Below are 26,812 nucleotides of genomic sequence, written 5' to 3'. Positions count from 1 at the left end.
GACGGCAACAGGCTGACCTGGAAGATGAGCAGGCTCTGTTTACTAATAAAGCTGCAAACCACAGCAAAACAGACATTATCAGTCTGCTGTAGCGAGCACAGTGTACGGAGCACGAAGGCTGGCTCTGTGATTGGGTGAAGTAACAAACCTAACCACCTCTGCTGCACGCACTGGACAGCAGCAGAGAAACTTTCTCTAACAGGCTGATTCAACCACAAGGACAGATACAGGAAGTCTTTCGTAGGTCATGTGACACATCTATCTGAAAATCATGTTTTCTCATGTTAATGGTTTATTCAAACCCTGCACCCAGGACCCAGACACGTAGCAAAAAAAAGGGTGGACAGATCTATATTTAAACGTATACTTTGTTTCCTTATTTGGATTTCAAATCAGATTTTACTTTAGTAAAATATATGTTGACATTTTGAATTTTATTTTACTGCGCTATACACTATTATAACTATATCGTTATAGGTTGTATTAACCTTTATTTTTAACTTCTGTACCGAAGAAATTCTCCAGCTTTTGAGGCTAAAGTGCGACTTAGCTAAAGTGAAAAGCTGCACGAACCCACCCACAGAAAACAATTCAGACAGTTAGTACAGGTTTTATTTACCATACATACAGTTTGCACTGCCAAGCCAGAGCCAACATCATTTCATTCAAAGCTATAGACAAACAGTACATCACATGCCAACATTTGCATATCCAGTTCCTCTAACAGTCTCACTCACGTCACCGTAAACCTGGTTCTCTCTTGCACGATAGAAGTCACATATTTATAGACATTTACATGTGTATCTACACTCAATATCTCTACAAAGCATAGAAAAAATAAATTTCATTACCTTTATTCTTACATTATTCATTATTACATTATGTATATTTATTGATGGCAAAGCAGGGGTTTATGGTTTGACCACGTTGCTGGATCTCGGAAAGAAAACAGTTTTCACTGCAGCTAAAAGCACAAAGCCGTCGTCCACCTGTTTTGGGACAGAGTGGACTGCGATGCGACCGGGGGAGAGAACAGGTGACTCTGCTGAGACACAGCCTTCATCTGCAGTCACGTGGCAGAGCCATTAATCCAATCTTTCATGCTTTTTAAGAAAGTGTCCACGGGGAGCGTTAGAGCGAAAAAACAAAACACCCCAAAAAACAGATTCCAGTAAAAAATAAATAAATCACTTCCATCAGTCAGATCGTACATCAGTCTGATTGTATAAGCACATTTAACAAAAATGGGAGGAGCAAAGAGTTTAGAGAGCAGTCGTTACCCTTCCTGTAAGTTTACATGCATTTAGAGTAGATGGTTCCTTCCTCTTTCTTCTCCTCCAGGAAAGGAAAATATCCTGGGCGTCTGTTGACAGAAGGAGCATCCCTAACCCAGTTTAACCATGCTGCATGTACAGAACTGCAGTATTCACAGAGCACTGACCCAAAACGACGCTGCACGAGGCACATTTCAAAGTCAAATTTGAGCGAGTGACAGGCCGAGGACGGCCTGAGTAAACTGTATAGGAAGCAGAAGTGACGTCCTAAGATGCAGATCATTAAATTTCACCGGATCTGGCTCTACAGTGGTGCAGCAGAAGTAACAGTTTTCTTTCTTACAGAGCAAAGCAAATCACAACACACTGATTCAAGAATATAATGATGACTTTAAAAAAAGAAAAAGAAAATTACATTTTTTCTCTGAATTCAGATCCTTTCCTTACTTATCTAAGGCTTAATTCAAGAACATCTGAAAAAGATGCACTGAAACAAAATCTTAGGAAAAATGATACTATAGTAACAACGAATCGCCACAGCAAAGCCTGTCGCTTTAGGAAAAGCATGCAAACGTGAAAGATAATAAAGCATTGGCTAAAAAGTAGCTGTATTTTGCGCTAAAACCAGGCTATATAACACTGAGGGCTTTGTTGGGAGTCGAGGAGAAGACGTCAGCCTAGTTTTGGTTTACTTTTAATAATAGATGGCTCAAATTATTTATTTATTCACCTCTTCTTTCCTCCGTCTCCCTGGTCTGTAACCTTAACTGAAAACGAGGTCAATTTGGAGGAAAGGGAGATGATGCCAGGTCCGGCTTTAGTTTAGATGGTAGGATAAAAAGAAAAAGATTGTGAGAACGGCTGTTGTATGCAGCCTACAGTGAGGGTGCAACCTCTGCAGGCAGCGTTTGCTTAGACGGCGACCCCGGTATGAAAGCATGTGGCTGGGAGAAGATGGTTATTTGGGAATGAGAGAACCTCAGTGAGGGCAGGAGGTGGCGGCTGTGATCAACTCAGTGTCGTGTGTCACTCTAAGGGTTGTTTTTGAAATTTAAAACTCTCTGCCTCGGGTCAAGGGTAAAAGGTTGCCTAAACGACATGTGGTGTTCCTTTGAGCACCTGTGCGGTAAACCCTACCAGCTCTGCCTCAGTGATTTAGGGGTCTGGGGTCAGATCACTGCTAAATACTTTGTGATGAACATTTTCGGTGGGGGGGATGCAAGTAGCTCGTTGGGATAACACTTGCTTCTGTTTCCTGACACTCTGTGGTCCATTCTGCTCGTGCTCATTGTTCTCTGTTGTTACCTTGCATCCTTTCTGCACTGAAAATAACTGCACTGTTCAAAGGAATACATTTCCTCAAGCTACGGTGCTATTGTCTCATCTTTTCTTACCGATTCCAGGCTGGTTAGCGCCTTACAGGGAGCATGCAAGCTAGCGAATGAGCACAGGTCAGGATGCAGGAGTTGTGGGGTGTTAGGATGGGGTCTGCTGCTACAACCGGGAGCTACTACCTCTGCAGGAAAGAAGGTGGTTTTCCCCTTCTTAACAAACTCCCCGGAGAGGCTCAATCTCTTTTCTGTTAGCCTTCAGAGAAAAATGCAGGCAAAGAATGATATTTTCTAAAATGATTTGCCTGCAGCTAAACCCATAACCACCTTTTCCATTAATTTCACACCAGGCGCTCTTTAATTTAAATCTTGATCAGTGCACACAGCCTGCAGTGGTGAAACTGGGAGATGAGTAAACCTGGCCTGGTATCACCTTTGGGACATGAGAGCTTGAGGCTTTAAACAGGTTCACAAGCAATGTCAGGATGGAAATGCTACAAGGGCAACAAAACAAAAAGCAAAAGAAGAAAAAGGAGACTATGCTTCGAATTCTTTAAGTCTTTGAATGAAAAGGAGACCTTAACAGTTCTCACATTTAAAATTTAGAGACATTACTCAGCAATAGCATAATCTTAGCAAATAAACCTGATAAAAAGACAGTGTGGATGCTCCCAGCCCTCCAGGGATCCCCCCTTAAACACTTATTACAATGTTTCTTATGTACATTTAGAGTTTTGATCCTTGGCTATGAAGATATTGTTCACAATGATGATGAGCAGCAAAGCTCAAAAGGCCATTATCTAAAAACTCAATGGAACAATGGAGGCATCAGAAATTTCAAGTTTATAGCAGCTCAAATTTGACTTTCTGGCACGTTTTTATTCCCACGAACCACAAACCACACCGTTATTGACTACTGTGCGAATAAAAGGCAGCAAAAAACGTGAGGCGTGTGGCTCTTAACGGAAGAGTTGCACTGGATGGATTTAAAGTGAGCGTCCCAAAGTTACTGCTTTTGTAAAGAAGAGCGTTCTTCAGTCCTCACATGAGATGGCCTCTTGGTAAGTGGCCAAACCTCTTCAACAAGTCCAGTCCTCCTTGACTGGTAACTGTTCGACGTTGCTGATAACTGAAGCCATTGAGAGGGAGCGCCGCGGTTCATCCGGCTTTCAGTGCTGACGTCCGCAGGTGTTGGTGCTGTCTCTCCATGTCTGCTGCAGCTGTTGGAGGCGCTGAAAGGCTCTCTGGGTGATGTTAAGACCGGGGTGGACCTTCCTCAGATTGGGCTCTCCAATTAGGGACAGACCACAAAGCCCTAAGTATGCATGAAGAGGATCTGACAGAGAGGAAGAGAGATTGAAAGAATGGAAAGAAGAAACTAGGTCAGAGATGATAACATGCATCACAGCACAAACACCTGTATGTGACAGGTCTGTAGCCTTTGCAGTACTCGTACACTGACTGATGACGCCAGAGAAAAAAAAATGGAAGCCATTTTTGCTCAGTCTCTTTCTTATTGTTGAAACATGAACTCTGACCTTAACTGAGGAAAGTGAGGCCTGCAGTTCTTTAAATGATGTTCCAGGTTATTCTAGGTTACAGAGCTCTTGGAACAAATTTGCCAGGTTGGCCACTCCCAGGAAGGTTCACCGCTGTTTAAAGTCGTCTCCATTTGTCTCACTGCGGTTCACTGGAGTCCAAAAGTCTTAGGAATAGCTTTATTACCCTTTGCAGACTGATAGATGCCAGAGATTTTGTTTCTCAGCTGCTCTCGAGTTTCTTTAGATTGTGCCATGTTGTGCACGTTATTCGAGATCTTTTAGCCTGCTTCACTTTGTCAGACAGCTTCTATTTAAGTGATTTCTTGATTCACCAAGAATCCGGCTGTAATCAGGCCTGGGAGTGGCTAGTGAAACTAAACCCAGCTTTCCAAAAAAAAGATTTTGGTTAAGCACATTTAATTTATGATTTAACAAAAGAGGGCAGGCAGGGCAGGTTAGATAACTCAAGTACAACAAAGCCATCTTTGTCTAATACTAAAATGCGTTTGATGATCTGAAACATTTAAGTGTGACAAATATGTCAAAGAATAAGAAATGAGGAAGGAGACACATAACTAAACAGATTCAGAGTCTATACAGCACCATGAGAGCTGTTGGCATTTTTTGCACCATCATAATATTCTATCTGCAGTATCAAGGTGAGCTGGTACTGTTACTAGCTTGAAATCATATTACTGGGAGCTTTCCAATTTCATGCTCAAGTCTAATGTAAGAATTCAAGAAGACTACAACTATGAAACTTGACCGGCCTCTTAAGTAGAGGAACAAGAAGGCAAGTAAGGTCTAGTAATGAAAAATCTCTGTATGGTCTTGAGTCCTGACGTCAGTCATAACCCCAGTTTAACCACTGGATAAGATGAACGTGCTGGATGTCCCTTTACCCATCCATATGCAGTCAATAAAACAAAAACCTCATTTCGCATAAGAACCTTCCTCCATATGGTTTTCTTGCACTGAACCTTTAAGTAGATATAAATAATGCATGCAGGTCGCCTCTGTGGTCGTTTCACCTCCCCTGGGACGAGAGTAAAAGCTGCACGAGCCAGTAAATGAGCAGTAATTGAATTATAATGAAATGACAGATGATTGGACACAGACATTAGAATCAATCAAAGCACCATTAGTGGCATCAATCACGAGTCAACAAGGACTCAAACTAAAGGTTGAACAGAAGAGACGTCTCCATCAGTCCAAGGTTTGAGGCGGTTTGACTGATAAGGAAATTATCAATGTCCATTTAGCAAACTGTCTACTTACCCGGAGATGCAGATGAACATTATCGTTAAAGCAGAGTCACCTCTGTTAGCTCCGTTTTAGTTACAAATAATGATACCTCTATCTGGCTCTTTAGCAGCTAAGTGCTAAATGTGTGGGTCCGAGCAGGTAGCACAGAGAATTGTGTGACAGACAACTTAGGAAAGAATCAATTTTAAATTGTATCTTTAGGCGCTTCGTTACTAGCAGCCTGTCACAAACGCATCGTTTCTTTCCGTTTCTTTTCCATTTCGTTACAACTTGGCATATCTTAGCATGCTGTGCAGCGTGCTCTTAAAAAGTTTGAAGAAACTGGACAAATCTGAAAGTCATGTTCTTAAGAAACAGGAAAAAAAAATGGCAAAAACCTGACACGGGACCAGAGATGCATCTGAACCTTCAGCTGATCCATCTACTATTAACATCAGCCGTTCTTAAGGAAGGCAAACAGAGAGAGAAGGCTGAGGTGTGCTAAATTACACAGCCATCTGTAAAACATGGTTGATCTCTGTCATAGTTTGGCACTGCATTTTAGCCAGTGGTGTTGGGATCTTGTAAAAATTAATGGAAATATAAATACAGAAAACTCTTTTTAGATTTAGATCCACATGAAAATGACCCCAAACACACTACCAGAGTAGTAAAAGCATACCTGGATAGAAAAACCACACAATGGGGCAATATCATAGATTGGTCTCCCCAGAGCCGGAACCTCAATATTATTGAAGCAGTGTGGGATCATCTTGACAGAGAACAGAACAAAATGCAATAGACATCCAAAGAAGAGCTTTGAATGTCCTTGAAGAACTATTTCCAAAGACTACTTAAAGAAATGACAACAAAGCTTGCCTAACAGAGTCCAGGCTACATTGAAGAATAAATATTGTCATACCAAATATTGACTTTCATGCTCCTCAGAATTGTACAACCTCTGTTTTCCCCTTATATCTTGCATTCCACTTTATTTTTGAATATGTTTCAATAAATCGCTGCACCCATTTCCCGTTTTCCTAGCAAAATATAAAGAAACGAAGGGTGACTCAAGACTTTTGCACAGCAGCGTATTGATCAATGCCACTTCAAAGCACTTTCTCCAACATGAATCAGTATAAGGCTGCTTTGATCATTAAGCTACGCCTTTGGGCCACGAACTGTCTCTTGTAAGTGTTATAAAAGCAGAGACACGCGTATACAATAAAGGCAGGAGCTTTCTTTGTGACAACCATTTGGTTTGATCAAATTCTGTCACGTCATTTACAGCAAAAGAAAGTTAGCTGAAAAGACCTGTGGATTTTATTTGATTTTATTTTTTTAATAAACAGCTGATATTTTGTTGGTTCAATTTAATCACTTTAAACTGGAATTTCAGCCACTCTTACCCCATGTAATCCCACATATTCCTGTTAATCAGATTGTTAAACAGTACCTGTGGACAAACTTGGGCTGTGCCAAATGTTCAAAGTATATTTGGCTTTATTTGGTGCAGATCTGCTAAACAAATACACAACACCTTCTTTTGTTCCGGGCTATTGTTGCTGTCCCATCTTCCCAAGCCAGCTCCTTCCTGTGCATGACTGCGCAGCTCAAACACACACACACACACACACACACACACACGCACACAGAAGTCCAGCGGTATCTGTTCCCATACTGCTGCAGTCTCTTTTATTTCCTAAAACTCTCCTTTGTACATGTATATTCACACGGCTTTGTCATCACACTGTCTACCTGCCCTGTTCACCTCATTGTTCCTTCCACCCTGTCTTCCCCTGCCTTGTTCCTGTAATGTGAGGAGCCCGATCTGCTGTGTCCTTGGCTACCAACAACAACCACCTCATCAATTACACATTACAAGGGCGAGGAAGAAAGCACAAATACGGACCAGACGAGCAACTAGACCATTGAAGTTTAGGGTTACAAGAGCTCATCCGCTGATCTCAAATAAAACCGGCAACCACAGCTCCACCCTGACCTCCCTGTACCTGTGGAGGGCATGGAAACTGTTCAGTAAGAGAGAAAGGAAAATAAAGGTATCCTAACTGCTTACATCCACCACCTCTTATCCTTGAGATATTTAGAGCTACAGCAAAGCATAGTAACCTTAATCGAGCTTCTACAAAAATAACCTCTATGCAAACAAACAGCAAAACTGATTTTTGTAAAAACTATGGGTGGAATCCACATTAGGCTTTTGAGTAGTCGGGTACCTTTTGCACTTTACCTAATGACTACATGTACTGTGAGATGCTTACCTGGATGGCTGTCTGGCCATTTGGCGAAGCCGCCCACCAACCGATCCTGCGTGGACAGGATGAAGCTCCGGTTCCTTTCAAAGTTTGTATACTGGAACACATCTAACAGCTGGAAAATAAGGGTAATAAGAAAAAGGAAAACATTTGCAAGAGACTCTAACAAAACAAATGCACTGATATAAATTTAGAGCGCTGTTTATTATAAGGTTAAACTGGCTCAGTACACACTCATTTCCAAAGAAGCAGAGCAGACTGTGTTTAGAGAAGTCACACACATATGACAACATTTATTTCCACAAAGGTGAAAACCAGTGATTACACACACTTGATATTCTCCCTCTATATACAGACATCAGGGGAGAAAAACATCAAACGTCAGTGTGAGCCATCTGCAAATATTTTGTTTGACTGTGAAACTTTAATCCTTCTGGCGCTTGACAACCCACAAATCCACTGTTTTCCTGCACTGGGTTTGCTTTTGTACGAGTGTGTGTGTGTGTATTTAGGTCAGGTTTTTAGCGTATATGGAAGTGAAGATCAACCTATGTATTAATTACCACATGTCCCGGTGTTTTATATGCTGTACATTCCTTCACATCCACCCTGATAATTTCAGCAACTTGCGATTGAAAAATTCAAAAACTGCGGCAAAAAAGTAGCCGGAAATGCCACAGGGACTCAACGGCACCGAGCTGTTGTAATGTTACTAGACGATTACATTTCCGTGTCCATATCAGGTGACGCTGTAGGGTTTCAGAGGGGTTTGCGGTTTACAAGCAATTAAATCCCCCAGTAAACCAGGAGTTTAGACGATGTGAGATTTTCAAAAATGATTCACATTTAGTGAATGCCAATATATTCTAAAGTGTAACATCTTCTGTGCTGTAATAAAGAGAAATTTCATAAACATAACTTCTTAAAAGGTTCTATAAATGAGACTATCGACAGGCCCACATTTTTCCCAGTGTGAACATGTAGGGTAATAGCCTCTGTAGGAGGAAAAAGAGCAGCACTTCCTCACTGTGTGCTGCAATCTGAGCTTCCCTATTTAGTGTTTTGGTATCCGGTTTGGCTGTGCGTCCATGTTGGTGCACAGGAATCACTTCCTCTTAAACTGCTGGTATTTTAATTGCCATTTAGTGCAGCACCCAGCTTCACTTTTAATGCATGCAAAACGGTGTCTCTATATGCGTGCACGTGTCTGTCCCACTGGTCTTTACCTCCAATGTAGCTCCCACCCAAAAGGAGTAGCATGTATCTACGGGTTTGTTTGGGCGGCCGTGGAAACCGCTCTGCTGCCTCATGATGCACCAGCGCCGGATCCGGTCCAGTTCCCGCTGACTCAGTGCCTCCTCCAGTCGACCCATCAGACACAGAGAGGCTATGGCGCAGTACGTCCAGCCGCCTAGAAACACAACACAGGCTCATTAAATTTGACTAATCTGACAATGTATTCAAACTGGAAAGCAGCGCCGGTGGTTCATATGTTTTGGTGACAAACAAGATGATTGCAGGGCACGGCAATCAAAACACAGATTTTATATCTGTGTGTGGGCTCAAATAACTCACAGGCTAAACGTAAGACGAGAAGAGAAAAACCTTTAGAGATGCTTTTAGAGTTGAGGGCTGAAAAACAGAGCATCATACAGCTGGACTAATACCAGCGTGAGAGTTTTGATTGATTGATGATAAGCTGTTATCAGAGCAGCCATAAGCAATCTTCTACAATCCAGCTGTCAACTGCTTTCATTATCACAGCTGCTCTAGCTGACCTCCACACATTATGAACATCACTGCCAGCTTATCTGTGTTTGTGTGAACGTGGTAACGTGTGAAGGGGAGACACAAAGAAAAGGCGTGGTGAAGTGTTTGGGTCACGAGTGTAAATCTGCCAACATGCTACACTTGCCTATAATCAGCCATGTCTAGCTCCCTTTCTGCTTGAGGCGAAGGAAGAGGAGATAAATATAAATGTCAAACAGAACTGAGGGGAATCCTAACCATTGACTCTAACCGCAGGGTTGGGAACAATCGGCTTTATAATAAAAATAGACCCTAAAAGCAGCTTTCTGTTTGGAAAGTATAACAAATATTCACACTTGAATGTAACCTTATTTCCTCCTGTGCCAACATATACAGTGAAGTCCCAAAGCTTGAGCCAACTTTCATTGATTTATTTTAAATAATCTGGGGAGTACGACCTTCTTGTCATTTTACTTACTAGTGGTCTTGAGCACTAGTTCTCCAGGCTTTCCCAAAGTGTTTCTAAGTTCATTTTTGGACATCGGCTGCTTTTTCCACTCATTTTCAGTCAAGTCCTTTGACCGAAACATTTTCAAAAGATGTAAAAAAAAAAAGAGGTGATAAGAAAATGAACCAAACTCACGGGATGAACTAGTGTTACAACAGACAACTTGGCAAGGAACTAATTTTAAATTGTAAATAAAAGAACATAATTTATTCTCATTTTAGTTTAATCTTCCAAAAATGCCAAATAAAACATAAATTGACAAGGATAAAATTTTATTTTTGGACCAACAAGGTGATTCCCAAAGTGCTACTAACCCAAAATTGGCACATTGCGGCATAGTGTGCGGTTTGACCTTAAAGAAAAAAAATTAGGAAAAGTGGAAGATAAAAGAAGAAGTGGCTTGCCTAAAAAAACCCAAAAAAAAAAAACAAACGGAAAAATTAACTATCTACAGGAGATGAACTTAATCTGAAATTCATGTTCTTATGTTAACAGGACAAAAAAATTCTTAAGGGAGGGGAACAGGGAGAAAAGGCTGAGCTTAGGGCTGTGCAATATGACCAAAATCACATATCCCGATATAAGAATTCTATCGTCCTGATAACGATATAAATCACAAAAATTTAACATTTTCTGTAAATTCTGTGAATCTCGGGCAGCTCGACTTGCGTGAAGTGTTTCCAGCTCTGCGTCCTTTATCCGGAGTCGAGTGTTTTAACAGATGCATGAAACGATACATTTTTAGACTGCCGCCGTTTTCTTTGTATATATTACACGGCGTGCTGCGGGTTGCCTGTTCTAACGTTTGAGTCTAAGGTTTATTTTTTAGCACCTGGCGGATCTTTTTTTGCTTCTCATCCGTAAATAATCTGCTCTTTCACGTGATTCAGTTTATTTTGAAAAGTCTCAACAGGATCTTGAGCTTTATTGTGAAAGGTTTATGTAGAACATAAACAAGCGGACACGCGAAGGTGTTACCGTCGTTGTTGCTAACGACAACGCATAAAAACAGGCGCTTGTCCGTCAGTAGTGTGGTTATATTAAATATAAGAGAAAGAGAGCTTAAGAGAGAAATTAATATAGCCACTACAGTGACCATCAGAACGATGAAAAAATATTGCCGTAAACAGTTTATTTTGCGACACCACGAAACAAACGATAGCGTAAAATGAAACGATAGATGTTTTTATATCGTCATCCAATATATATCGCTATATCGAACAGCCCTAGCTGAGCTATACTAGTGAATAACCCAGATTTGACATCTTTGTTTCAAATCATCATCGAAATGTGTGGAAGTCAGGAGAGAGGTGCAACAGTGTGTCTACAGCCACCTGTAAAGCAGGGTGGAGGCTCGGTGATTTGGAGCTGCATTTCAGTCACTGCTGTTGGGAATCTTATCAACATTGGTAAAATTACAAATGTGAAAAAGCACAATCAGCTTTTGATCCACCATGCAATACCATTTGGAAAGCACCTGATTGGCAGCAAATTCATCTTTCAGCATGACAATGAGCCCAAACACACTGATAATGCAGTTTAAACATGAGGGGTGACATCTATGGAATTTCTCTGAGGTGTATTTATGAGAAAAATGTTGTTTTCTTACCATCTTAAGAAAATAACCATGCATGGCAAGAAAAAGGAGAAAAGTATACCCTGCACATAGTTTTTAATAATACCCCATTTTATGCATTTAACACAATTATCAGCAAAACAGTGCAAAGCAAACAGCGTGGGAGGCCTTGCTGCTGAACAAACACACTTTAGGGATGTATGGGCATCTACTCTGCATCTCTACTGATGTGTAATCAGCCTTCAGACAGAGAGTTGGCATGCTTGCAGAAGAGAGCAGAGTCTCAATGAAGGCTGTAATCACAGAGGTCGAATTTATCTCAAGGAAGGAAATCACTGAGACACACTAGAATCTGTGCCTTTGAGCGGTTTTAGATGTAATTTATGCGTTCACAGCCCCTCACAAAGCTACCACAAAATGATTTCTTCACTGTGCCAAGAAGGTGACAGTAGATGTGTTACTGAGAAGTGTGTATATGTGTGTAAGAGCATGTAAGATGAAGGCTTTTGTGCCAGAATAACACGGTTTAATTTGAGCGGGGGAGAGCTTAATGAGAGCAAGGTACTGTATCTATAGAGAGTTATTTAAATGGCTAATCCTTTAAAGCACTTAGTACCATCGGGGACGTTCATACCCTTTACTGCGACACAGGCATACACACCCACAAATCCTTTGATCTGATATGAACTCACAAATCGAATCATTATTCAGAGACATTTGTGCTGCGAAGTGCGATAATTTTCTTCCTCTAATGTTCACTTATCTGATAACATAAACAATTAAAATAATATCAGACTCACCATGTGACTCTCGCCCAGCTCCCTGGCCAAACCCGCTGTCATAGGACTAGAAAGAGAGAGACAAAGGTTCAAATGTGAGCAAAGATTAAAAAAGCACCACATCAGTCTTCTGAATATATATTTATTCACACTGACACCCAATTTAGTAAAAAGATTAAATACATTTGTGTTGCAGTCTGTTTCAGTTTTTAGAAACTATATAATCTCAGTAAAATACATAAACATATACTGAGACAGCTCGCAGAGCTCCAACTCCTTCTTTTTCTTTCTTTAAAAAAGCCCAGATAAGGTTACCCTGTTGCTTTAAAAGAAGCTGAAACTGTCATGAAACACGACAGTTTTCTACACATATTTATGAAAAATTGCCACCTGCTACAATAGGCAGCTCATACAAAATTCACACTAAACGACAGGTGGTACGCGGGAAAGTCCAACCATGTTTTGTCCCTGTGTATGATCTGATCACGCCTCAACAATAAGGTTTGTAAATGGATACGTGGCTGCTCATAAACAGGCCCTCTGATACATAACCACCCACCACCCACTGCTTCTGGCATACTTACATTCACGAATAATTAACCTGCTATGCAAAAAAAAATTGGTATCCATCCAAAAGTATGAAGCCTGTTATCAACACACCAGTGAAACAATGATAAACTATGATAAAAGCCTCTTGTGCTAACTGCCAAAATTATATGAGCTTGTCCTGATACAGAATAAATTTAAGGATTTAGTGGAACCCGCATTGCTTCGAGGACTTGAGCTCTTGATAAAAATATCAGTTTGGTGCAAAAAATGTGTTTTCCCTCCTGGTCGGGAGGGTGGAAAGAATACTCTGCTACAGCTTTAAGACCACACCGCACTGCTCAGCCCCCTCCGTTTATTATAAATGAAGTATTTCTCGGCAGAGTGCCACCTACTGAAGGTGGGTGGCCTGTTCTTCTCATTCAAATGTTGCCGCGCTGTGTTGTTGTTTACTGCTGCACCCAGTTATCAGGAAGCTACATTTCATATTTTTTAATTTTTTAACATCTACTCACCAAACTTCCTCGGATGTATTCAATGGCCTTTTGGATGTCCATGCCTGACCAGTTGTCCAGCATGTAACAGATACTGGCTGCACAGTAGATAAAGCGTATATCATTCTCACTTCCTTCTGGCACTGCGTAAAAACTGGAAGTAAGAGGAAGCAGTAAAGGCGAATGAGCTACTTAAACAACTGGAAATAAGCCTGCTGTCCATACTGAAGACGAATTTGATTTTTATAAAGCTTCTCAGATAAAACTGCTAAGGCATTGTTTGTGCCGCATTAGAGAGCTGGCAGTCGCAGAGTAAACACTTATTTGTCATGTGTTTGTTCAGAGGTTGCTGATTAATGTTGCTAACTGTCGTTTTTGACCTGTTTTTTTAATCATTAGTGAGGCGGCTGTTACTTTTCTTAACACGAAGTGAACTTGTCAAAGATACTGGCAGTTGTTGGCTACCGTTGTCGCCCTTATGAATGGTGGGCGTGCCAAAAGTTACATGTACATTGACAATAAAAGGCTATTCTATTCTATTCTATGCTACAGAGAGCACAGATATTTTGTGGAAAAAGTAAGATGTGAGATCTAAGCTCACGATCCATCTCAAGTTGCAGGTTATTGGCTGGAAAACGACACACGTGACCTCGGCCTTGACCGAAATTTGGTTGAACACCTAGTAGGTGATCACCGTGTGCAAGTGTCATTAAAATCGAATCAATATTCTTGGAGGACTAGTGAATCTTCTGAAAATGGAAAAACACCCACAAGTTCGATTAAATTCTGGCCGACTTATAGGAAGAGTGGATGTTTGGCAGACGTCTGGCCACGGCACTGGCTCATCGGTCATTTGACCAGATGAGCCAAAATCCTCTCGATCGCTTTGTTGCCCGTTTCGTTTTCTTCTATTCTAATTCCCGCACCGATCCAGTGATTGTTTCTGCGTTGTGGCAGCACGCCTCAAGCACAGCTATAAGTAGTTACAGGGATGTGGTGACGTCACAGTTCCCATGAGCAAAGACCAATGCCAACAATAATGCCGCTTTGGGAAGGTTTATCCTGCTGTGATGGTTAGAAGAGAGTCGTTAAATTTATAGAACAGGGGCGTCAAACATAAGGCCCTGAGTCCAGAATCGGCTCGGCAAAGACTCTAATTTGGCCCACTGGATGAAAGAGGGCATAAATTTTGGACTTCTAACTGCAGTTTTGCATCTTTTTTCCACTGATAAAGATCTCTCCTATGGCCATTCATACATCAAGGTAACTAAATAACAGATAAACAACTGAATGACAGAACAGATTCTTTTTTTCCACCATCTGCTGTAGAATTGTCTGTTTCTTGTGTTTTTACAGTGGTTTTCACAGTAAACCAAAACTAAATGCATTTTCTGGAAATGAACAAAGGCTTTCTGTCTTATAATTACAGGACATTTTCTGTAGTTTTATATGTTCATTTCTAACAATGACATCCCAGAAAATCATGCTGACTGATTCCTTTCATTTACACCAGCAGCATTTCTTTATCATGTAGAAACACTGAGACATAATGATCAAACTGCGCTTCTTTTTTAATAATAACATAAGATAAGATATCTCAGGGAATAAATGTGCAGCTGAACCTCTTTACACAAACAGAAAGGGACGTTTCACTGGTCTACCCCACTAAAGATTTGCAAGAGTTGTATTGTTTTCTTGCTGTACAATCTGTTATCAGGGTGCCTGGAGACTTGCACACAGAACTGCTACTGCAGAATCAAATGTGAGTCAGTCCGTGTTAAGGCTGCTTGTTGTCTCCACCACCTCAGGTGTATTTATTTCGAGCTGCTGAAGGAAATCAGAGCGTGTATGTGTGTGCGCTCTGACCTGCCATCCTCCAGCTGCAGCGCCCTCAGACCAGCCAGACAGGCCTGCTTGTTAACCCGGCTAAGGTCATCTCCAAGTATCAGCAGTGAGCACAGCCCAGTATAGGTCATAGCTACATGGCCACTGTCATATGGATGGAGCACACCTGGGCCCTGGAGAAAACATCAGCAGGAGATATTATTTTTACCACTGAAGCTATACGGGAAGAGATTGTAGACAGAATGGTAATAGTTCTGACTACTAATCCTTCAGCTGGAGGGAAGAATAACAAAATATTTGGAGCAGGATTACCATAAATATAGAAAACAACAGAAAAATAGGGATAATAGTAGTGAAGCCGCCTCTAAGACTAATGCAAAAGAAGGTGATGCTTTAGTCTTTACAAAACATAACCTCAAAAAACATGCTGGGGTGGGCGATGGCTGTACCTTAGTGCTGTAAGGGATTCCAATATGTGATGATCCCCGAAACCCACATCGACTTAGGTTGGATTCTGAAAAAAGACAAGAGCGGAAGGAAGAGCAGATATTTAACAAAAGGTCATCACTCTACACAGGTGAAGAAAAACTGGGACAAAGAAAGCATTACTAGATTTTTTTTTTTTTTTTTAAATTCTCCCGAAAAATAATAATATAAAAAGAACACTGCTGCCATCTCCTGGTTATGACAGAAACACCACTTACAGTGGACAGCATGCTCCAGCAGTTTCAACATACGATAATTAAACAGTTGTTACATGTCGCACATTTATCACCATTACATCTACAGATCATTATGCCCTGAGTGGCAGGTGCTATTCGCACTTATTGTTGAGTTTATACTTGCTGCACAACACAACATTTTTTGATGCATAAATATAAAGATTAAATCACTCGAAACATCTGCAGTTTCATGCCAGAGATCTATTTCCATACCAATGATACATTAGGAAATCTCGAGTGCCTCCTGAGTTGTGTTTTTCATACCTAATGACAAGAAATCAATGTGACGCCAAACATATGGCAGCAACAAAACCGAGACCAATCAGGCATGGCTACCCCTCTGTAATTTCTGTTGATGGCTTGAATAATTAACTGAATGGGCATCTAAACAGATGGCACAGACGGGCTTGTTAGAGACAAAAAAACCCAAGTCATTAAAGATTTAGAGTCCAACTTTCCCTGACGAATGAATGAATGTAACAGGGTAAGCGAGGAGAACACCTGGAAGTCGGTATCGGTTTCATAATCCAGACTTTCAAGTTCGACAGCTTTGAAGTCGACAAACATGAAGAGAAAAACCTGAAATGTATCCTGGGGTAAAAATCTTAAAAAGGCAGAAAGCTGAACTTCTCAAGAGCCCATCAATCCCACAGTAACTCAGTCTCTCTGTAATATCCTGATGATATCTTAGGGACTAACATGCACTAACCCTCACCCCCTACCAGCATCCCGTTTGCTAACAGCACCAGAGATTGATGATGAATTCCATAATTTTCAAATCTTTTTGATTTATTTTCTAGTGCAGTTCAATTTAGGTACTAAACTAGTTAAATTTAACTGTGGAATATTACACCAAAGAAACAGGGCACAAATGTAGGCAAAGATGCAATGCCTGATTAATGCATTCAGGAACTCTGACAGCTGTATTGCTCTACCACTTAATGTTAGCCTTTGTAAAAAATAATATTCCTACTGACAATGATTTTTTTTTGCACTGCCAACTGCTAAATAGTTATAAAAGTAGGAAAATGTGTGACTTACGATCCTCAGTAGGCAGAACCTGTAGTGAGTAAATGTACTCAATCATGACGTTCTGATCAATCACATCTAGGGCATCCAGCACATCCAGACCAGACAGGGCGAAAAACACGATGGTCAACCTAAAAACAAGGTGAGATTTACATTCATTTTTACTTATTACAAATATATTTGTGAGAATGCAAAAAATCAGAGGCAATGTAAGATGTGGTTTATTGCAGTGCTTTGCGGCTCGATACTGAAATATCCATTCCTCCGATACCAGTTATTTATGCTCTAGAATTGATTCTCATATTAAACTATTGATATTTTAGTAATTTGGGGTAAATTTGTAGTTTATCATTAACAGGAACACAGTGGAAAGAAACAATATCATTATGATCATCTAAATTGGAAGGAACTACTTTCTCTTCCGCCTTTCATAGTCATATGCGAAATACGGCTGTATAAATGTGTGGCAGCCCCTTGGCGTGCGCACTCACAACAATGGCTGAGCGTAAACGGAGTCATGTGTGGACGTATTTTACCTCCACAAACAGCCAAGACGCGGTTTGCGATACATGTGGCAAGACAGTGAGGTGTTGTGGCAACACCGCTAACCTCGTCAAACACCTCAGAGTAAATCATGTAAGAGAATATGACGAGCTTATGTTGAGGCGAACTGAAGAGGAGAGGAGAGGGACAGGCGCTGCTAGGGCGAGACAGACGTCTCTCGAACATCTTAACACTTTCAGCTCCACCTCCTGTTTTCTAGTTAGTGCCACCGTTACTAAACCATATATCACAGTAGTTCTCATTACCATCTTGTAAACCTTACCTTTCACTCTTTCTGCTATCCTGACACTCACTCCACCTTGCCTGCACTCTCTTCTTCACCTCTTATTGGACTGTTCATTGCTTTGGATGGTTGATGTCAGGTACTTATTTTCCTTCACTGTTACACCTCCTTCCCTATCATTCACACACATTTCTTCCATTTGCGCAATATCTCCAAAATTAGAAACATCCTGTCTCTAAGTGACGCTGAAAAACTAGTTCATGGATTTATTACTTCTAGGCTGGACTACTGTAATTTGTTATTATTACGATGTCCTAAAAACTCCCTGAAAAGTCTTCAGTTGATCCAAAATGCTGCAGCACGAGATCTCACAGGGACTAGCAAGAGAGAGCATATTTCTCCTATATTGGCTTCTCTTCACTGGTTCCCTGTTAAATCCAGAATTGAATTTAAAAACCTGCTCCTCACATACAAGGTCTTGAATAATCAGGCCCCATCTTAATGACCTTACAGTACTCTATCACGCCAATAGAGCGCTTCACTCTCAGACTGCGGGCTTACTTGTGGTTCCTACAGTATTTAAAAGTAAAATAGGGGGCAGAGCCTTCAGCTTTCAGGCCCCTCTTCTGTGGAACCAGCTCCCAGTTTGGATTCTGGGGACAGACATCCTCTCTACTTTTAAGATTAGGCTTAAAACTTTCCTTTTTGATAAAGAATATAGTTAGGGCTGGACCAGGTGACCTTGAATCCTCCCTTAGTTATGCTGCAATTGATGTAGGCTGCTGGGGGATTACCATGATGCTTCTTCAGTCATCTTTTTCACTCACTGTGCATTTATACACCTCTGCATTTAATTAATAGTTATTATTAATCTCTGTCTCTCTTCCACAGCATGTCTTTCTCCTGTCTTCATCCATTCACCCCCAACCGGTCATGGTTCTTTGTATTATTGTAGGGTCTTTACCTTACAATATAAAGCACCTCGAGGCAACTAGCTTGGCGCTATATAAATGAAATTGAATTGAACTGAAATATTCCGTCTTGCTTCTGCTGACCTTCATTACTCTTTTATGGAGAGCATATCTCAACCACCTGCTTCGTGTTCTTACTTCAGATCACAGCCTAGTTAGCAAAGTAAGTACTAGTTAGTACTTAGTTTTCATTTCATTTATTCTGCTTAAATTATGGTAAACCTCTCAGTTGTTCAACATTAGAGACACATTTTCTTTATAGCGAAACACTAGTTTATAGTTTGTAAAGCGGCGTTTTCCATTAATTAAATAAAAAAGTTGAGTTAATATTCAAATTTACAAATTGCAGTTCGCTGCAACACTTAGGTGAGACCAATTCCTTTGATGACTATGATAATAACATGACCTATCACTTAATAATAAACACCTCACTGCATTGTGTTAATACAGCTGTTCATCTGCCATAACTTGGCTAAGCTGGTGCTTGCAGTTATGCTATGCTACTAGCATTAGCCTCCATTCAAAACTGCTTGTGAAGACCACCTAGCTTAGCTGCTAGTGAAGTTCTTCCACAAAACACACAAACTAGAGCATCTTTGTTCATTTCGGTGAACTGACCTGGTCGTTTCCAGCGAGGCGTATCTCTCAGGTAACACCTGAAGTGTTCGCTGAAAGAATCGTACATGTCGATCTCTTAAAAAGTCTATTTGCTCAAATTCTTCAAACTCGTTCTCCTCTTCCGCCATCTTTGCTTTCGCACCTATGAGAATCCTTTTCCGGTACGTTTAAGTTTCAAAATAAAAGCTCATACTACTTCGACGTACCTAAAGTGTAAACGGCACATCACAATAAAAATCTTTATTTAAAAAATAACAGTTTCACAGTTTAACCTCCTAGGACCTGGCGTCCACATATGTGTACATCACATTTTGGGTTATTTAGACCAAAATACTCAATTTTGCTCTACAACGGCCTGATATCCACTTACGAGGACATTATACTGCTACTGTTCTATCGAAATTTTAAATGAATATCCTCATATGTGGCTCTCATTCTTCTTAGAAACAAAAATTAGGTAAAAAAAAAAATCTGTTAATTCTTCTTTTTTTAAATTCATCAGGTCCCAATCAGCCCAAATATCAAAGAGAAATTAAAAATGCATGCCGTGGAATAGTTTGGGTCTTAGGAGGTTAAAATTGAACTGAATTGCAACTTAAAAGTTACATGACAAATTAAAAAGGGACAATTCGGACGGTGTATGTCTTTATTTTCTTTAAAAAATAGAAAGGATTCTGAACACAATGAAGGACTCTTCATCACAGGCCTTGTCTCCAAGTGGGAACAGCTCTGTAACAAAAAGAAAATTTCAGTCATTTAGAAATAAATTACTCATTATTACCAAATGTTTCTTGACAGAAACTTGAACGATTTACAGAAAAAAAATTAAGTTTAGGAGGCAGACCTGTGAAACATTTGTAGCATTGGCCCATCTCCCGACGGTCCAACGTGTTTCAGCCGCTCCTCCCATCCCTTCGTAGGGCGGGTAAGCCTGGACGGGTCTCTGTTGACATGATTGTCCACCTGAATGTGGGAAAAACCGACAAAACGTCAACCTTTTTCCCACACGTAGTTTAATCTTCTTATTTCAAGATTTCACAATGATGATTTTCTGATTTAGTGACTTAACTGTTACTTTTTCCACAAGAAAACAAACCTCTCACCTTTTCCTTCAACTTGGCAGCGAGTCTCCTCTGCCTTTCCTCTTGCTCTTTTACCCTCAGCTGTTTCTCATGGCGCTTTGACTCCACCCTATGAAGATCCTGCAGAAAGGCAGAGACGAGCCTTGTATTTCACAGTGTTTTGACATCACAACCTCGCCTGATGAAAACCGCGCTCTTATCCAGAGCAACATCCTGTTTAACACCAGAAATCTGAAAATCTGGCATTTTACAGCAGTCACTTAAGGCATCTCAGTTTAAAACACGCGAACATCGCATCTTGTGCTTCCCTGTGTCTGTAATTTTGGCACTTTTGTACCCTTTCATTAAAACGCCTGATGCTCTTTGTCGCCTCCTTTCTCCTCTCTTCTCTTTCTCTCTCTTCTTCTGCTCTTCTCCTCCTCTCTTGTTCCTCCTCTTCTACTCTCCTCAGTCGGAGCTGCTCCTCTACGGTTAGCTTCACTTCCAGCTGCCGGCGGCGCTCCTCCTAATAAAAAGTATGAATACATTATTGGTTAAAGTAAAAAGCAGTTCAGGACACAACATGCACATATTTACTCCGTGGTTTTACTCGGTATTTTCATTTTTACATTAAATGAGTGCATAACTACACAGAAATGCTCCCTGACTAAACTACAGCGACAGTAAAATGACACCCGAGCACAAAAGCACCTTTTCCCGTCTCCTCTTTTGAATCTCTTCAGCCAGTCTTTGCTCCTCTTCCTGCTCCTCCCTCCTTTTCTTTTCTTCCCTCCATTCCTCCAGACGCCGTGCCATCTCCCTCTTGTCCTCCTCAGTCCTAAAACAAATTATATACCACGAACAAACGACACCCCCAAAAATCCATCAATCAACTGGGTGCTCATAACATGAGGTGGGATTTACAACATTGGGTTGAATTTAACCGGCATAGCTAGGAGATCAACCCGCCTGCATCATCTCCTTTTTATTTCATACTAGTGTGTCACACTACTGGCTCACCTGTGTTGCTGGGCCTGGCTTTTGGCCTCCTTCTCCCTCCTTTTTGCCTCTTCTGTCTTCTCCTGAGTCTGTATCCTGATCTGGCGTTCCTGATGCTTGCTGGCTTTCCAGCGCTGAATAGCCTGCATGTGGCATAAAAATAAGCAGTGACATAAGAAACCACAAAATACTTAACAAGCAGCAGCACGGGTTGCAAAAAAATTCTTATGATGTGCTGTCTATTTAATGTTAACACATAAAGAAAATGTGAGGTAATGTTCAATCATCGCCATTTTTTCAAACTAATCAGGGGGGGATATGTAGTGAAAATGAAAATCTAACTCTTTATGATTGCTTAGTTTTCAGTTAAAAACAGTGGACTGTCAGCAGAACTTCTGCGCTGATGTTTTAAGTCTCAGCTCATAATAAATTATTAAAAGCTTTTTGTAACTCTGTCTGAAAACTCAAAGGTCAAACTGGCTCACCATCAATGAAACTCAAAGGTTATTGTAGGATGAGCTAAAAGTGAAGTTCACAGGTGCTTTTTCTCCAACCTCACCTTCAGGTTTGTGTAATGCGCACATATATAGTTAATAGTTGGATTTCTATTCTGCTCAGACATGTTTTGTCATTACCTCTTTCTTCCTGTCCTGCAGGTAGATGAGCTCCTGATGCCATTCCTCGTGTTGCTCTATCTCCTCCATTGTTCTACCAGGCAGATACAGCTTGGCTTCTTTCCTGTAGCCCGGCTCCCCACTGTGCTTCACCCAGACCTGTGAGTCAGACAGATTACAGACAGACAACCGCGCTGAGGTCACCAAGCTTTGGGCTGGCAGCTGCTGAGTCTGCCCGTTAGTTTAATCAGTGGTGTTTGACCATATGACATGATTGGCAAGTGAAAGGAAGAGAAATAACAGTAATGGTTTACTTGCTTTAAGAAAAGCTTCATGGTCATATTGGTCCCAGCCACCATAAGAGCCTCCAGTCTTCTGCAGGAAAACCTCCAGCGCTCTGACTTCTGCTGGCAGGTCTCTGTCAGGTGGTTTGGTCTTATGGAAAAGAGGCAGCTATGAATTCAGGGTGCATTTTGAAATAAAGTCAACTGCCACTGTGTTGGTTAGAGAGCCATTTATTTATCTTATTCTAATTCTGAGACTTCTCACTGAAACTCATCTCTCTAATATTTTACCACCTAACTGACAAACACAAGAGAAAATTCAGAGAGCAGGAAGACGAGACAGAGACACACCCTAACAGTGGGAGCTGCGGGTAGTTTGGGATTCGTTTTGACAGCAAGGCTCCAGTTTTCAATCTTCTTCTCATAAGCGGTGATTTCCTGTCTGCATGTCCACTCTTCCTTCAAAAATTCCTCAAAGCTGAACGAAAAGCAAACCAATTTTAACAAAATATTGACATCAGTACAAAAGTTCACCCCCAGAAAATATTAAACGGTGGCTGCTCTTTCTCTCCTTTAACGTACATAAAGCTGGAATCATGTGCGAACGAATGCAACATGTACAAGTGCAATGTACCTGCTTGCTTCACTATGTTAAATATTATTACATTTTAAGTTAAAGGTAGTTTTCTTTAATAGGGATGACATATTTTAAAATGGATTTTAAGCCTCTACATCTAACTCAGGTTGTTTGGTTTATGCTGTTACCGTGAGCGCTGTTCCTCCTTCACGCTGTTAATAGAAATTTCCACCTCTGACATGATTTCCTTCAGTTTTTCAATCACTGAAAATCCAAGAAAATGCAGAGACAATAAGAACTCTATACATATAACAATGCAGTCAACTTTGTTGAGCAGTGCACTACTCAGATGCGTTATTTCCTTTTCAGTCACTTTTCTCACTCAACAAGTGTTAATAGACCTCTCTGCTGAATCACACTTGTTATTAATCTCTGGCTCTCATCCACAGCATGTCTTTCATCCTGTCTTCCTTCTCTCACCCCAACCGGTCGCAGCAGATGGCCCCGCCCCTCCCTGAGCCTGGTTCTGCTGGAGGTTTCTTCCTGTTGTATGTATTATTGTAGGGTCTACCTTACACTATAAAGCGCCTTGAGGCGACTGTTGTTGTGATTTAGCGCTATATAAATAAAATTGAATTCAATACTCTGCAATAGTGGAAATTAAATTAAAGAGAGGACCTATTACATTCATTTCCATTTCCAGCTATTTACTCTTGGATCTTTACTACATCAGCTTTGCATGATTAAAAGTTCAAAATCATCCCCATTTACTTCATAGTAAGTCTCGTTTAGTCTGAAATTAGCTGTTTTAGCTCCCTGTCCTTTAAGCAATATTTTTATGACTGGCTGCCAATCGAGAACAGAACGCTTAAATAGCAGGTGGAGTAAGATGTCCATGTTAGGGATAACCCATCTCTTTGACATCATCCAGACCCAGGAGCAGAAAAAAAACAGTCTAAAGGGGAGTTTTAAGCGAGGTCTGAAGCCTGAGCTTGTGGCTCACAGGGATTTCTTGCACAAATACCAGCTATTACTAATTAAAACCCTCACTCTGTTTAATGTGAGCATTTACCAACAGTATAATATATATGACTGGAATAAGGAAAAGCAGAAATGGTCCACTTTAACACAAATGAGTAAAAACTTACACTCCGGAGTTGGTTTCACATCAGTTAGATTTCTCTGAAATTTCCTCACACCATTATGAATCTTCATGAGCTGCTTTTGAAGATTTATCTCTGAAGGAAAAAGAACAGGTTAATGAAAAGCAATATTCATCACAGAGGATGGATGCTTCTTCTAATAAATGTTTATTGCTATGCCTCCAGTTCCAGAGATTCCAGCCTCTCTGGATCTGATAATAAGTCTTCCCAGCAGGGTATTTTATACCCCACAGAAAAAATGCTGAGTGAGATGCCCCATCACCTCGCAACATTAAAATGTCAGGTGAAAATGTTAGTATATGTAAAGAAAGACCTACTCTCAGCATTTCTTTGTCCCTCCAGCACATTCTCGTACTCTTCGATCTCTCCACTCACATCCGCCCAGCCATTCTTTCTGCACTGAGAAATCAGCGTCCTCTCTTTCTCCAACTTCTCAATCCTATGAAAAGTTCAGCGATTCATTTGATCTGTTACACATTATTACAAATAATCTGATTTCACCTTATTAGAACAATTAAAATTACAAGTAGACATGGTCAAGATGACCTGTGATTAAAATTATCTTTAGGGTTTAGAGAATGGTCTGAAAAAGAGGAAATATCAAGTCAGCGTCAGTTCTCTGGGAGAAAATGTCTTGTTAATGCCAGAGATCATGAGAGAATGGCTTGATTGCTTTGAAATGATAGTAATGCAACAGTAACTCCAATAACCACTTGTTATAACCCGGGTGTTGTATAGGAAGAGCATCTCCTAATGCACAACATGTCGATCAGTCTTGATATCTTCTGCAACATTCAGATGCTAGGGTCAGAAATTGGCGTAAACATTAAGAAAGCATGGAACAATCCAGCCATGCATCAGCGGTTCAGGCTGCTGGTGGTGATGTAATGGTGTGGGGCATATTTTCTTGGCACACTTTGGGACCCTTAATACCAACTGAGCATCGCTTAAATGGCACAGAGTATTATACTCATCTTCAGTGAATGAGAAATCAACATAACATCGATATGAAACTTTTGACGATGTAAATAAAATATGTGTTAGAAAGTCAATTTAAACGCAGAAGAACTGACAGCAGCAGTATTACTTACTGCCTCCTGTTCCTCTTAGCCTCCCTGAGGAACTGTGCAGTTTTCTGTGTGGCCAGCCTGTGGTCCACACTTTGACCGCTGAGCAGGGGTGATGTGCATGGCTGCAGGACACTAGGCTCTTCCTCCCCCTGCTCATATTCAGTTAGTGTTAGTAAAACACAAGTGCAGCTCATGCCAACAACCTCAGGTGTAGATTTTTTGCATTTTCAAAAGTCCAGAAAGTTCTGTCCGATAATAAATCCACAGTCTACTCAACGACATTGGCATCTGTAACCATGTTATTTATACAGCATCCATTATCGGACAGACGCAAATTTAGCAACAAAAGCTCTGAAAAACATTTCAAAAACAATGAAACCATTAATGGCGCGCGTATGTCAGAGTCCTGCATACTACTGATTAGCGCAATAAACAAATCTGTAAAATTACCAAGCAGTTTCGTCTCTTAAAGCTAACTTTGCTACCTAGCACTGACTAACGTTAGCTCTTTAGACTTTCAGATGGCCCGAAAACTGAAAGTAAAACGCGCCAAAAAGAAAACAAAACATATCATTCAAATACAGCCGGCTGACTAATGTAAGGCAGTTTAGGAATAAATGAAATAATGAGCACTATGACAGATACCGAGTAATGTTTATCATCCTCCCATGCAGTTGCCAGGGCAGCCATGTTTGGAGTGGAGTACTTCTGCAGTCACTGGTTTGTACCAGCAGAGGGCGCTGCTGTCATTAAGGGTCTGTGGTATAACGAGTGACTGTAAAAGAACCGTGGACTGCACGTAGCTGTATATGACTGTATATAACCACGAAGAAAACCTTACACAAACACGTTTCATCCTTTTTAGCCAGTGTGAAGCTGTCACATGGATACCACGCTCACTCCTTAAATGTTTTGTTATTCATAACCACAATCTTTTCCTGCCACTGCCATGTGGTTTTATTCCCAGCCTTGTAGTTTTGCATGTTTTCTAGAAGATACACAAAGTCAAAAGCCAGAAAAGTCAGTGAGCCAAAGAAATATTGAAATCTTCCTTGAATTAATAACCTTTCAATTGCTGAAAGTTGATTTTAGTGTGGCCCAATAAAACTTACAAAGTACAAAACGTCTTCAAAGAGTATTATTCCATGTTTTCCTTTCAGTCTCTGTAACCCAGTGCTCGAGTTATAAAATCTGACTGTATCCTGCAGCTTGATAGTTAAAGTTACCTATATGCCTCTCACTCTCTAAAATAACCGCCTGCGCAGTGTACCGAGGCCTCGGCTATTTCTGTAACAGCTTTTTCACGATGGCCAACAGCTATAATTATTATGAGACTTGCCAAAGTGACAGTGACAGAGACACTGAGAGAAAGAGAGTGAAGGCAGTATAAATAGAAACCTGAATCCATTATTGAGTGCAGATATTGGGGATGGTCTCTCCCTCGGGTGCAGAGGCAGAGTTGTGATCGCAACATAAATAGCAACCACTCTCCTTAATGGAGAGTGTTACAATTTCCTGTCCTCATCCTCAGCAGAGGGACCCACTTAATTTGATAAAAGAGGCAATCAGATGACTGGTTGGCATGACAGATCAAACAAGTGGGTACAGCTGGGGATTTCCAGACCACATAGTTTGTATCTGCATACAAAAATGTAAATGTCAAGGAGAACAAATGAAAGCAGCTTGAAGATGACATAACTCGTTCCAGTGTTAAGGCATTAGCTCGGCAAAACAACTCATAACTCAAAGTTCA

The 26,812-nt window shown here is 40.8% G+C and overlaps 2 protein-coding genes across 3 annotated transcripts; both read right to left on the bottom strand.

Annotated features, from left to right (window-relative positions):
• Positions 1-594: 594 nt before the first annotated feature.
• pggt1b (protein geranylgeranyltransferase type I, beta subunit) lies at positions 595-19,454 on the bottom strand. Its single transcript, XM_084946567.1, has 9 exons — positions 19,292-19,454; positions 16,928-17,046; positions 15,614-15,678; positions 15,186-15,337; positions 13,341-13,473; positions 12,301-12,346; positions 8,894-9,078; positions 7,674-7,782; positions 595-3,941 (listed from the first exon to the last, which is right to left on the bottom strand). Exons 1-9 carry the CDS (start codon positions 19,417-19,419, stop codon positions 3,775-3,777), a joined length of 1,104 nt encoding a protein of 367 aa, XP_084802693.1. The 5' UTR covers positions 19,420-19,454; the 3' UTR covers positions 595-3,774.
• Positions 19,455-19,931: 477 nt separating this feature from the next.
• Positions 19,932-26,360, bottom strand: ccdc112 (coiled-coil domain containing 112). 2 transcript variants are annotated; one of them, XM_084947472.1, is made up of 14 exons: positions 25,705-26,360; positions 25,081-25,211; positions 24,307-24,428; positions 23,975-24,064; positions 23,015-23,090; positions 22,601-22,727; positions 22,284-22,400; positions 21,987-22,124; positions 21,373-21,494; positions 21,064-21,190; positions 20,711-20,878; positions 20,395-20,493; positions 20,136-20,254; positions 19,932-20,020 (listed from the first exon to the last, which is right to left on the bottom strand). In XM_084947472.1, the coding sequence occupies exons 1-14, from the start codon at positions 25,747-25,749 to the stop codon at positions 19,990-19,992; spliced, it is 1,512 nt and encodes a 503-aa protein (XP_084803598.1). In that variant the 5' UTR covers positions 25,750-26,360; the 3' UTR covers positions 19,932-19,989. The 2 variants fall into 2 exon arrangements, with proteins under 2 accessions (XP_084803598.1, XP_084803599.1); XM_084947473.1 differs by having other exon boundaries at positions 25,081-25,208; positions 25,705-26,359.
• Positions 26,361-26,812: the final 452 nt, after the last annotated feature.

This window comes from Perissodus microlepis, chromosome 12 (assembly GCF_051167445.1).
Source record: "Perissodus microlepis isolate ML-2025 ecotype Zambia chromosome 12, ASM5116744v1, whole genome shotgun sequence".
NCBI lineage: Eukaryota > Metazoa > Chordata > Actinopteri > Cichliformes > Cichlidae > Perissodus > Perissodus microlepis.
The sequence above is the reverse complement of the archived record's forward strand: the minus strand, read 5'-3'. Positions and strand labels throughout refer to the sequence as shown.